Source organism: Poromitra crassiceps, assembly GCF_964638095.1.
Source record: "Poromitra crassiceps genome assembly, chromosome: 5".
NCBI classification, from domain to species: Eukaryota; Metazoa; Chordata; class Actinopteri; order Beryciformes; family Melamphaidae; genus Poromitra; species Poromitra crassiceps.
In genome coordinates this window covers 66,254,097-66,269,096 of record NC_139642.1, presented here as the reverse complement: position 1 = coordinate 66,269,096, position 15,000 = coordinate 66,254,097, and the positions used below count along the sequence as shown (strand labels likewise).

Genomic DNA, 15,000 nt, shown 5'->3' with positions numbered 1-15,000 from the left:
CAGTATCACCATATATGGAGATGTCACACTAGCTGATGTGTGCTGAGCGTTCTGCACAAACTGACTGCTGTGCATCACCTATAGCTGTTACTTATGTCAGCATGTCCTGGCTGCTGTATAGCTGATGTGTGGTAGAGTTCTCAACGGGCCTGAAAATTCAAACCTGACCCCGCCCGGCTCTAGTAAGTTGAAGCCCGAGCCTAAACCAAACCGACCAATTAGCAAAAATTGTGGGTCTGAACCCGGCCCGAGCCCGTCGTGTTTGGTCGTCTCTCGTCTGGCTCTGGCTGAAACTGAGAACTGTAATGTGTTCGAATTTGCCACATTGCGCTCAAAGTTCCAATTGTATAAACTTTGACCCAGGCGCGGACTGCATAATCGGGCACATCGGGCAAATGCCCGGTGGCCTGGCCTGGCCTGGCCTGCAATTTTTTTTTCCAGCAGGCCAGGCGCCGCCTACTGGTTTACTAGTGGTTTTATTACTTTATTCAGGGTTAAAGTGGGTGCATCTCATTGCAAAATTGGACTCGGCCCAAATTGGGCTTGAAACGGCCCAAATTGGGCTTGAAACGGCCCAAATCTGGCTTCAAACCACCCAAATTGGGCTTCAAACGGCCCAAATCTGGCTTCAAACGGCCCAAATTTTTCGGCACACACGTCGGCCCGTACCGGCCTGGCCAGCTTGGTATCTAATGCCCGGCCTGAATTATGATCCCAGTCCGCCCCTGTGTGTGTGTGTGTGTCTGTGTGTGTGTGTGTGTGTGTGTGTGTGTGTGTGTGTGTGTGCGTAGGTGTGTGGGTGAGTGGGTGGTATGGGTGGGTGCGTGCGAGCATTGGATGCATGCACATTCATGATGCCTGACAGCTAGTCTGCAGGAGGATCGACAACGTTTTTGTGTGAGACGTGAGGAGTGATGCCTGACAGCTAGTTTGAGTGATGTCTGACAACTAGTCTGCAGGAGGATCCACAAACACTTTGAATGCTTCGGTTAAGCCTCCTTGACTCCTTGACACGGAGAATTACACTGAATACCAAGGAGGATTATATATAGAGAGGCAAAGTGACCGCCTACTTCCTGCTTCAGCACTGTACCAGAGATTTCCATCCGCTATTTATTTTCCCATAGACATTTCGTAAAATGCTTATAAAGATAGTTTTACTTGTTCAAACCAAACGGTACAGATATATTTAGAAACAGGAGAGATCGCATAACATTTCACTGGGACCAAAACGTTAAAAAAAATTGGATTTAAAGAAAATATTTTTTCAATGTTGTTGTTTTTTCGTTTTGGTCCGAGTGAAATGTTTTATGGTCTCTCCCGATTATAGCGTTAGCTGAACCGTTTGGTTCTACGAAGTACAACTATTTTACAAACATTTTACGAAATGTCTATGGGAAAATAAATGGCGGATGAAAACCTCTGGTACAGTGCTGAAGCAGGAAGTGACGTTCACTTTGGCTCTCTTTACAGCAGGAAAGTATTTTGAGGACAGCACAGTACTATGCTTCTCTGTGACTGGCAGTGTGCTTAGCTATAGGCCAATGGTTCGCAAAGTGGGGTACGCATACCCCTAGGCCTAGGGACAATGTAAGAATAGATCATGAAACTGAATAAAAGGTTAAAATAAATCTCCTTTGGAGGCACTAATTGCAACTCTTTCTTATTTTGTAGTGTTATATTCTTCAAAAGGTGGCTTATCGTTCATTCATTGCATCATATATACAAGGGATCAGCCGATCAGCATTTTGGTAAACTAATGGTGGCACTGGGTCGAAACAGAGAACGCGCAGAGTGAGGAGCGCAAGTCGCAGCCATGACAATTAATAAAAACGTTATTTTATAGCCACAATATATCAACAACTAGCCAACAGATATCAAAGCTGGTGGGCTTAATATGGAAAGAGCATGACTCGAACATGTGCGTTATATCAGACTGGTTGTTCAGTGGTGTTTTATTGCCACACAACTAACGTTAGCTCACAGCTAGCTATGTTCCAGCACCTAGTGCGGGTACATGTCTTTACATAGGGGGGACGCACATCGTATAGTTTTCTCTTGCCGTTTTCCCAACAAAATGTTGTAGTCGGGTAAAGGGGGTACTTTGATTGAGAAATCAGGGAAAGGGGTACTGAAGCCAATCAAGTTTTTAAACCACTGCTATAGTCTTTTTGAACTGTCCTCATCCTGTTCCCACCCATCTGGTGCTTCATCTAAGTATAAGAAGAGAGAGAGAGACACACAGAGAGAGAGAGAGAGAGAGAGAGACAGAGAGAGAGAGAGACACAGAGAGAGAGAGAGAGAGAGAGAGAGAGAGAGAGACTTTTACTTTTATATGTTTTATTACAGAAAGTGTATGACACCCATGACCAAAATAGTCATACATTCTTTCATTGTGGTACTTATGGATGGTGTTATAGTGAAAATAAATTATCCCCATTTTTGCTGGGGACCCCCTGGAAGCCCCTCAAGGTCTCTGGGAGTCCCCGGACCCCACTTTGAGAACCACTGCCCTAGTTAATTAACCTCTTACTTACTGTCTAAATCACTGTTTCTAAATCAACGTTTTTGGCTCATGATGCTCCAAGTGATTAATGAATAGTGTAGATACATAGCCAAATATTTTATTTAATTATTGAATATTTTGATTTTGTTTGTGGAAATTAACATTCATTAAGCCCAGCATTTATGCAATATGAAATGAAATATGAAGTGTTGTTGTGCAAATGTAATTAACTGCAATTACCAATTATGATTGATTGTTGATTATTGATGCATGCCGGATGCTGGAGAGATTGGCTCTGTTGTGTCGGCAGACACCTGGTAGACAGCCAGGTGTCATTATGACGGGTGGGGTAATCGCCAGGTATGCAGCCTTACACTTTTACACAGCTGCTGCTGTAAGTGCTTACTAGTTTTGATTCTTTTGATGGATTTGATACCATTGGCTGCCGCAATGTAACAAAACCATCTGCCTATCAGTCCATTACGGTAAGACCGATTTGGAAAAGATTAGAAAATAAATAACTGGAATCAAAGTTAAAGTTGTTCGGGATTTATTGAATGTATTGGATGGACGTGGGTGTGTCAAATGTGGATGCATATATTTGGGAACCATAAAAGAAAAATGTAAGGATATTTAAATGAAAACATTTACAAACCATCTGGCAGCATGAGGTTAAAAGCACCATTTGTAGTTATTGTCGTCTGTTCTGTTTGAGGATGTGTCATCTTGTGCTTTTACACAGCTAACATGGGATTGTAATTAATGATGTAGGCTGTCATCTTTGAGAATTGGCTTTTTATTCACTTCACTTTATTTGGCCCAATTAGTGGAGTTGTCATTTTGCCTCAGAGATTTATAGAGAAGCCGTCTTCTTCTTTGGCATAATTGTATCTAGAGCACAAGAAAACAAAAGGGGGACAAGCACGTTTTATTGATCACGCACACGCACACACACACACACACACACACACACACACACACACACACACACACACACACACACACACACACACACACACACACACACACACACACACACACACACACACTAACACAGTGGTCACTGGTCAGTGAAATTAAGGGTGGTTTCTCACTGGTGAGCTGGGACCGTTTCCGAGCACACTTGTCCCTAAACTGCAGGTCCGGTTTGTTTGATGTTAACATTGCGTTCTGAGCATGGAACAGCGAACCGCAAACAGCGGGTCCACTTTAAAAGGTGGTCTGGGGAACGATTCAAGCGTGCCCAGTACACGTGAGTGTGAACGCAAGCGTGCCCGGTACACGTGAGTGTGAACACAAGCGTGCCCGGTACACGTGAGTGTGAACACAAGCGTGCCCGGTACACGTGAGTGTGAACACAAGCGTGTCCGGTACACATGATTGTGAACACAAGCCTGCCCGGTACACGTGAGTGTGAACACAAGCCACAAGCGTGCCCGGTACACGTGAGTGTGAACTCGAGCGTGCCCGGTCCACGTGAGTGTGAACACGAGCGTGCCCGGTACACGTGAGTGTGAACACAAGCGTGCCCGGTACACGTGAGTGTGAACGCAAGCGTACCCGGTACACGTGAGTGTGAACACAAGCGTGCCCGGTACACGTGAGTGTGAACACAAGCGTGCCCGGTACATGTGAGTGTGAACACAAGCGTCCCCAAACACTGAAGTGAACTCTGCTATTTCACACACACATCACTGTTCACACTAGAAGGCATTTGTGTTCAGGCCTCTGTGGCCTGAGCTGAGCTGCACTTCCTGCTGTGGCCACAGGGACGAGCCACAACTGGTATGATGAGTTCTTCATGGTGACTCTTCAGTTGGGCTCCAGGTTATGGGATCAATACTACTGACACTTCACTCAATAATAAACATCCAACCTGCAGTTCACTTCTTCAACAGCAGAGCCTTCATTCTCTATGTTTACCTTTATAGATTGTATACAACCTTTTATTTGGCCAAAGAAGAAGACCAAAAAGTATTTTAGTATTGGTGGAGACATGGGAGTCTGGATGATACTGATGTGATGCTATCTGGAACCAAGGCAAGGCTCTCCCTTATAGTGTCTTTTATCATTTCTATAGACACTACATTGATAGGTTTATTGTCTGTAACAGAGTGAACCAGTCACATGCACTGTTAGAGGAAGGATGTCTGTATTAGTGTGTCTCTGACCACAGAAGTGCCACACAAGTTCCCCTGCAAGACCATATCCTTCATACAAGTGCAGATTGTGCAGGGCATTGTCAGCTATAGAGGTGTGTTTTTGATGTGACTCACTGATTCTTATTTTATATAGCCTACATGTCCTGCCTGATGGTGTGCCTGGACGTTTCTGAAGCCTGGACAGAGGAGAGGAGCACATGTGTATTTCTTGTCTTCTGTCTGTCAGGTATCATTACATTTACACTTTAGACACTTTGCTGAAGCTCCACAACAATTTACAATGAAAAGTGGAAATAAGCTTCACTGTACTTGTGTCAGCTGTTCATAAAGATCATTGCCTGACGACGTTCATCAATATTTGTAAAAACGATACATGGACTGCATTTATATCATGTTTTTATCCAAAGTACTTTACTATGCCAATATCCCCTATTCATGCACACATCGGTGGTGGCAAGCAGGGTGTTGGTGCAGACATCGGCAGGGATGTATTACCGAACGGGCCTACCGGGCCCAGGCCCAGGGGCCCAAGACCTCAGGAGGCCCATAACACACCGACTGAAGTGCCCATGAGCAAGGTCCTTAACGCCTAACCCCACACCTCTCACAGTCTACAGTTAGTGACGGGTGAGAGATCTTTAAATTGTTTAGATCTCTCACCCACAGTTAACAGGCAGGGTTAAGAAAAGCCTGACTGTGGTGAACATGTCAGACTTGGCGAAGTAGTTTTCAGCCAACCTTTTCTTAGCAGTTCCTCCAATGAACAGGTTTTCGCTCATCACACAAAATGCTTGAACTGGACACATTCAAATGTGATGGAACGTGGGGGGGCACCTACACACCAATCACAAATATTTCTGATGATGCATATATTATTTTAGTATTGAAGATTAATTTTGGCCGCGGAGTAGGCCTAATATATAAAGAAAATATGACGAAGCTTATAAAGAATTGCATCTGAATGTGTGGTGCCCCCCCAACAAGTCAAATTGACTGGTGCCCCCGGGCACTTGCCTGATGCGTTATATGGATAAACCTGGCCCAGAGTCTTAGTTATTATTATGGCTTTAATTGTGTGTATGGGCCCTGTGAGGGGGGGCCCTTTATGTATCCACGCCCAGGGGCCCGTCATGTCATAATCCATCGGGACCAATTCAGGGTTCAGTATCTTGCCCAAGGACACTGACATGCAGACTGGAGGAGGCGGGGATCGAACCACCAACCTCTTTTTATCCAAAGCCATTAGTTGATGACCTGCTCATACAGTACCTCCTGAGCTACAGTACATCTTCCTGCTCATACAGTAGCTCCTGAGCTACAGTACATCTTCCTGCTCATACAGTACCTCCTGAGCTACAGTACATCTTCCTGCTCATACAGTAGCTCCTGAGCTACAATACATCTTCCCATGATACAGCAGAAAGTTATCATTTTGTCAAACAAGGTGATGGTATGGACATACTTAGAAAGAAATGTTTGATTCTGTTTGCTGTCAATCACTTTGTGAGTGTAGTCACTGTGTAGACAGCGTCTTCATCAGAGACAAATACTCTGATGAAGACGCTGTGCGTTGAAACGTTCTGTCACTGCACCTTATTAAAATCACTTTCTAGTTCTCATACTGTCCTGTTCTGAGAGCACTGACCTCCCTCTGTGGAGGCTGAAGAGCAAGACACTCCTTCAACAATAATACTATCATCACACATCTATATCTTAGTAGTGTCTTTTAACTTTTAGTCAGTTCCCAAATACAGTGACATATGAGTTTACTGATTGAATCAGCGTCACAGAGAAAATATATATCAAAATGTATAAACTTTAGACTGAGTTATGCAATCTATTTTGGACATTTGTAGTTGCATATCCTCTCCATATTTCCTGTTTCTGATTGCATAACTCTCTCACTTCTGCCCTTCCAAACCCCTTTTGGTATATGAGTGAATCAGTGAATAGGTAGTAGCCTATTAGTACTTTATTTGGCACATAGCAGTCAGTAGACTGAATTAATGACCAATTTACAGGTTAAAAAGCAAACATGAGCACAGGTTAAAATGCACAATCGGCACAGGTTAAAATGCAGACATCAGTACATATAGCTTCACTAACTAAAATAGAACTTTCAGTCATAAACAAAAGGAGGCCAGACCAACAGGACATGTTATGGGGTATGGAGGAGGTTTAGGAGGAGTCTAGTAAGGTATGGTATGGGAGAGTTCTGATGGGGACGTGTTTTTGTGAGGGGATTGTTCAGTTAGAACAGACAATACATATTGCTGTATTTGTAGTTGTCAGACGTGGACTTACTCATCTTGGCTCTGAACCCTGTCATCTGGTCGAGTGTGGGTTGGCGACTCTGCTTCCTCGTACTATAGGACTAGTTAACGTAACATGTAGCTCTGGCTTCCACGCTAGCTGCATGTTTAGCATTGAGGTGATAACGAGGCTTGAAGTGCTGATATGCAAATGTCTGTCTTTACACCACACTTCCCACATGTGGGGCTTTGTTGTCTGATGTCACTCAATGCAGGTTTGCCTGGAATACGTCCACTGAGAAACGTTCCATATGGACAATTTGCAAATGGCATTTAAACCTCCCTAAAGGGGTTCCATGTCATCGAAAGTGAATGAAGGAAATGAAATATCTGGATGTCAAAACGAAAGAGAAAAAAGAGGATGTGGCAAAAAACAAGTGGAGCAGATAGTGATTAGGCAGATAACTGAATGCTGTTATTTTAGTAGCCTATGGGGAGATACTTGAATAAATTCAGCTAGCAATGGTGTCACATTTTGTTGTTGTTAGTTAACCTGGTTAAGCTAATAGTTAAGTTATGAATAGCTATGAAAGCAGGGCACACAATTAGCACCAGTCACGCTGGTAAAATATAAATCTGCAAGTGGCTGATAGGTAGATTTGATTAATTCACCACCAGAGATGGGAAGTAATGAAGTACAAATACTGTAGCCTACTTAAGTAGATTTTTCGGGTATTTGTACTTTACTGAGTATTTATTTTTTTGATGACTTTTTACTTTTACTCCAAACATTTTAACACAAGTATCTGTACTTTCTACTCCTTACATTTTCAAAACAAGTTTGTTACTTTAGTTTTAAAGCATGACAACAACGATTAAAGAAAGACCGAGAAGAAACGGGGCAGAATGAGTAGAGATAGCTCATTCCGGGCTCCGCCAATAGTATAAAATGGCACTCATAGGTCACCTAAATGTCAGCTTGTGATTGGCTCTCTGTCAATGTTACGAAACTTCATTGGCTAGACAGTCTCCTAAGGGGGCGTGGACATAACCTGGAAAAGAAGTGCACAGTCCACACACCACACCACATGTATCGATGTATCACATCACACATCACAACATCACTGATGATGTCACAGTGGGATTTATGACATCACAGTGGGACAATCACAGTGGGACAGAGAAACAGAGAAACAGACAGAGCCCCAGCTCCCATTTATATACTGATGATGATGATGATGATGATGATTATGATGATAGGCATCGCACTCGATTCCTAGGCTTGCCCGCTGCGCAGGCTCGCTACCTCAGCCGCTGCTCGGCCTCGCCCGTCCTGCAGCTCGCCAAGCTGGCCCTGTAGCTCGCATTCGCTCGCATCATCGCTCGCATCATCAGTTCCACTGATGTCATCAGTGGTTTATGACATCACTGATGGTGTCACAGTGGGATTTATGATATCACTGATGATGTCACAGTGGGACAGGCAGAGGAACACTCTAAGTAGGCCAAAAATGGGTCATAAATAATTGAGAATTTCTTGAGTGAATTGGTCCTCAGGAACCGGAGTCTCTCCATACGTATAACTAAGACCGTGTCCGTCAGCCACAGATGAGAAGAAGGTGGAGAGGGGGACCTCCACTCCTTCAGAATGAGTCTCTGGGCGACAGTCGTCGCCTGTGTAAGAGACTGTTGCACAGCCGTATAGGGAGGAGCAGAGAGGATTCAGAGCAGTGAGCTTGACTTTTGAAAATCTAATTCAAAATCAACAGTTCATTGTTGAGTCCAGTGGACGTTGCTACCAAATTTTAAGCGATTCCGTAAAGGTCTTCCTGAGATATCACCGTAAAGCGAATGGCGTGGAGCGTCTTGATGTCACAGTGACCTTGACCTTTGACCTTTGTTTGCCAAAATCTGAAAATGCTTGAAAGACAGGTGAAATTCTATATTTTATTATTAAACTGAGGAAACATAGGGCTGTGGGAACATAGACACACTCCCCCACCACCAAATGTGAATATAATTTCCTCTCTGAGAATATCCTCTATCTATCTATCTATCTATCTATCTATCTATCTATCTATCTATCTATCTATCTATCTATCTATCTATCTATCTATCTATCTATCTATCTATCTATCTATCCATCTATCTATCTATCTATCTATCTATCTATCTATCTATCTACCTATCTATCTATCTATAAAGAAAACGAGCCACGCCTGCTGCTGTCTATTTGAAAGTTACAAACAGAGCTGACACCGGAAGCTCTCATCTTGGTGAAGCTGTCAAACTGCACTTTCCACGGTAATGACGTCAGTTGCCTTCCACACTTTAACCACACTGCCTGAGACAAATAGCAGACAGGGCAGAGACTTCTTACACAATGATTATATGTAATATGTACTGTCTTTTGTCGTTGCCATGTCACTTATGATATCTGCTCATGTGTATGTAACCTTCCTCGTTTGTGTCACCACACACTTCCCCCCCTTTTCTATTTAATTTTTTTGGGGGGGGTATTTCTGTGATGTCTTTGTTGAAAATCAATAAACAGATGTTAAAAAAAGAAAACCAATAGAAAATATAGCCGCAAGTGAACACCATCGTAAAGTTTGCAGACGACACAGCGGTCATGGGGCTGATCTCCAGGAGCGACGAGACGGCCTACAGAGAAGAGGTGAAGGCCCTAGAACAGTGGTGCCAGGACAACCACCTCTCTCTAAACGTCTCCAAGACCAAGGAGATCATTGTAGACTACAGGAGGGGGGGGGGGGGGCGCACACCCCCCAATCACCATCAATGGCACAGTGGTGGAAAAGGTAGACAGTTTCAAGTACCTGGGAGTCAACATCCACCAGGACCTGACATGGGCCAGCCACATCGCCACTGTTGTCAAAAAGGCCCAACAGCGACTACACAGACTCAGGCGCCTGAAAAAATTTGGGCTAAGGCCAAAAATCCTCAGGGATTCTACAGAGGCACCATTGAAAGCCTGCTGACAGGCTGCTTCACCACCTGGTACGGGAACTGTACCACCATGGACCGCAGGGCGCTACGAAGAGTGAGACGCGCGGCCCAGCACGTAACAGGATGTGAGCTGCCAGAACTGCAGGAACTGTACAACCAGCGGTGCCTCAGGAGGTCCCTGAAGATCCCACAACAGCCTGTTCTCCCTGTTACACTGGGAGGAGATACAGGGTCCCAAAAGCACGAACAAATCGCCTGAGGGACAGTTTCTTCTCACAGGCCACGAGACTCCTTAACACACACAAATAAACAATCATGTACTAGCTGCTACCATTACATATGATAATTATGCCTATGTTATTTGCACCTGTGCAAACAGAATGTTTAATTATGTTTTAAGGTGTACGCTAGAAAATAAAAGGAAAAGTTTACTGTTATTGCTTGTTGTTTCTCTTGTTTTACTGCATCTATATGCCCTGTTTTTGCACTGTTATACTGTTATTTGCACTATGTTGTAACGGAGCCTACAGCACAAGAATTTCACACGTGATACTTGTACTACGGAGTGACAATAAAAATCTTGAATATTGAATCTTGAATCTTGAACAACAAGGACAACGACAAGAATAAACCGGCACAAAAACCACCTGGTTTCAGCCCCTTCAGGGCTTGAACCCCTAATAAGAACAACAGTATATACATATTGACACAGCGACTAACAGCGCTCTTAGGTTTTTGAGAACTGTCCACTGTAAAGCATATATATTATATAATACTATTACCATGACTGTACACTGTAAAGCATATATATTATATAATACTATTACCATGACTGTACACTGTAGAGCATATATATTATATAATACTATTACCATGACTGTACACTGTAGAGCATATATATTATATAATACTATTACCATGACTGTACACTGTAGAGCATATATATTATATAATACTATTACCATGACTGTACACTGTAGAGCATATATATTATATAATACTATTACCATGACTGTACACTGTAGATCATATATATTATATAATACTATTACCATGACTGTACACTGTAGATCATATATATTATATAATACTATTACCATGACTGTACACTGTAGAACATGATATATTATATAATACTATTACTATGTCTGTACACTGTAGAGCATATATATTATATAATACTATTACCATGACTGTACACTGTAGAGCATATATATTATATAATACTATTACCATGACTGTACACTGTAGATCATATATATTATATAATACTATTACCATGACTGTACACTGTAGATCATATATATTATATAATACTATTACCATGACTGTACACTGTAGATCATATATATTATATAATACTATTACCATGACTGTACACTGTAGAACATGATATATTATATAATACTATTACTATGTCTGTACACTGTAGAGCATATATATTATATAATACTATTACCATGACTGTACACTGTAGAGCATATATATTATATAATACTATTACCATGACTGTACACTGTAGAGCATATATATTATATAATACTATTACTATGTCTGTACACTGTAGAGCATATATATTATATAATACTATTACCATGACTGTACACTGTAGAACATGATATATTATATAATACTATTACCATGACTACACTGTAGAGCATATATATTATATAATACTATTACCATGACTGTACACTGTAGAGCATATATATTATATAATACTATTACCATGACTGTACACTGTAGAGCATATATATTATATAATACTATTACCATGACTGTACACTGTAGAGCATATATATTATATAATACTATTACCATGACTGTACACTGTAGAGCATATATATTATATAATACTATTACCATGACTGTACACTGTAGAGCATATATATTATATAATACTATTACCATGACTGTACACTGTAGAACATGATATATTATATAATACTATTACCATGACTGTACACTGTAGATCATATATATTATATAATACTATTACCATGACTGTACACTGTAGAACATGATATATTATATAATACTATTACTATGTCTGTACACTGTAGAGCATATATATTATATAATACTATTACCATGACTGTACACTGTAGAACATGATATATTATATAATACTATTACCATGACTGTACACTGTAGAGCATATATATTATATAATACTATTACCATGACTGTACACTGTAGATCATATATATTATATAATACTATTACCATGACTGTACACTGTAGAACATGATATATTATATAATACTATTACTATGACTGTACACTGTAGATCATATATATTATATAATACTATTACCATGACTGTACACTGTAGATCATATATATTATATAATACTATTACTATGACTGTACACTGTAGATCATATATATTATATAATACTATTACTGTGACTGTACACTGTAGAGCATATATATTATATAATACTATTACTATGACTGTACACTGTAGATCATATATATTATATAATACTATTACCATGACTGTACACTGTAGATCATATATATTATATAATACTATTACTGTGACTGTACACTGTAGAGCATATATATTATATAATACTATTACCATGACTGTACACTGTAGATCATATATATTATATAATACTATTACCATGACTGTACACTGTAGATCATATATATTATATAATACTATTACCATGACTGTACACTGTAGAACATGATATATTATATAATACTATTACTATGACTGTACACTGTAGATCATATATATTATATAATACTATTACTATGACTGTACACTGTAGATCATATATATTATATAATACTATTACTGTGACTGTACACTGTAGAGCATATATATTATATAATACTATTACTATGACTGTACACTGTAGATCATATATATTATATAATACTATTACTATGTCTGTACACTGTAGAGCATATATATTATATAATACTATTACCATGACTGTACACTGTAGAGCATATATATTATATAATACTATTACCATGACTGTACACTGTAGAGCATATATATTATATAATACTATTACTATGTCTGTACACTGTAGAGCATATATATTATATAATACTATTACCATGACTGTACACTGTAGAACATGATATATTATATAATACTATTACCATGACTACACTGTAGAGCATATATATTATATAATACTATTACCATGACTGTACACTGTAGAGCATATATATTATATAATACTATTACCATGACTGTACACTGTAGAGCATATATATTATATAATACTATTACCATGACTGTACACTGTAGAGCATATATATTATATAATACTATTACCATGACTGTACACTGTAGAGCATATATATTATATAATACTATTACCATGACTGTACACTGTAGAGCATATATATTATATAATACTATTACCATGACTGTACACTGTAGAACATGATATATTATATAATACTATTACCATGACTGTACACTGTAGATCATATATATTATATAATACTATTACCATGACTGTACACTGTAGAACATGATATATTATATAATACTATTACTATGTCTGTACACTGTAGAGCATATATATTATATAATACTATTACCATGACTGTACACTGTAGAACATGATATATTATATAATACTATTACCATGACTGTACACTGTAGAGCATATATATTATATAATACTATTACCATGACTGTACACTGTAGATCATATATATTATATAATACTATTACCATGACTGTACACTGTAGAACATGATATATTATATAATACTATTACTATGACTGTACACTGTAGATCATATATATTATATAATACTATTACCATGACTGTACACTGTAGATCATATATATTATATAATACTATTACTATGACTGTACACTGTAGATCATATATATTATATAATACTATTACTGTGACTGTACACTGTAGAGCATATATATTATATAATACTATTACTATGACTGTACACTGTAGATCATATATATTATATAATACTATTACCATGACTGTACACTGTAGATCATATATATTATATAATACTATTACTGTGACTGTACACTGTAGAGCATATATATTATATAATACTATTACCATGACTGTACACTGTAGATCATATATATTATATAATACTATTACCATGACTGTACACTGTAGATCATATATATTATATAATACTATTACCATGACTGTACACTGTAGAACATGATATATTATATAATACTATTACTATGACTGTACACTGTAGATCATATATATTATATAATACTATTACTATGACTGTACACTGTAGATCATATATATTATATAATACTATTACTGTGACTGTACACTGTAGAGCATATATATTATATAATACTATTACTATGACTGTACACTGTAGATCATATATATTATATAATACTATTACTATGACTGTACACTGTAGAGCATATATATTATATAATACTATTACTATGACTGTACACTGTAGATCATATATATTATATAATACTATTACTATGTCTGTACACTGTAGATCATATATATTATATAATACTATTACTATGTCTGTACACTGTAGATCATATATATTATATAATACTATTACTGTGACTGTACACTGTAGATCATATATATTATATAATACTATTACTATGACTGTACACTGTAGATCATATATATTATATAATACTATTACTATGTCTGTACACTGTAGATCATATATATTATATAATACTATTACTATGACTGTACACTGTAAGTACAAAATGTGCAACATGGACAAAGTGTATGAGTGTGCAATGTGCATGAGCAATGTGGGTTTAATAGTGTCATTATAGGAGGGGAGGAGAGAGGGAGAGGTAAGGAGAGGAGGAGTCTCCTCTGCCTGCATGTATGGGAGGTATTGTAGGTTATAGCTGTGGGCACGGAAGACCTCCTGTAACGGTCTTTACTGCAGGGGAGCTGACGGAGCCTCTGACTGAAAACACTCTGTTGTCCAGCCAGTAGGTTGTGTAGGGGGTGTGTTGTGTTGTGTTGTGTTGTGTAGGGGGTGTGTTGTGTTGTGTAGGGGGGGTGTTGTGTTGTGTAGAGGGGGTGTTGTGTTGTGTAGGGGGTGTGTTGTGTCTCCTATTATTTTGAGAAGCTTG

At 39.0% G+C, this 15,000-nt stretch overlaps 1 protein-coding gene across 1 annotated transcript in view; it reads left to right on the top strand.

Annotated features, from left to right (window-relative positions):
* The window catches only part of LOC310776710 (uncharacterized protein), a gene marked incomplete at both ends in the record, with an annotated part of 67,201 nt that overhangs the window by 14,744 nt on the left and 37,457 nt on the right, over positions 1-15,000 (top strand). The window contains one exon of the mRNA XM_083636866.1: positions 3,869-4,013. Coding sequence (XP_083492992.1) covers positions 3,869-4,013 — 145 coding nt within the window. The remainder of the gene's footprint in view (positions 1-3,868; positions 4,014-15,000) is intronic.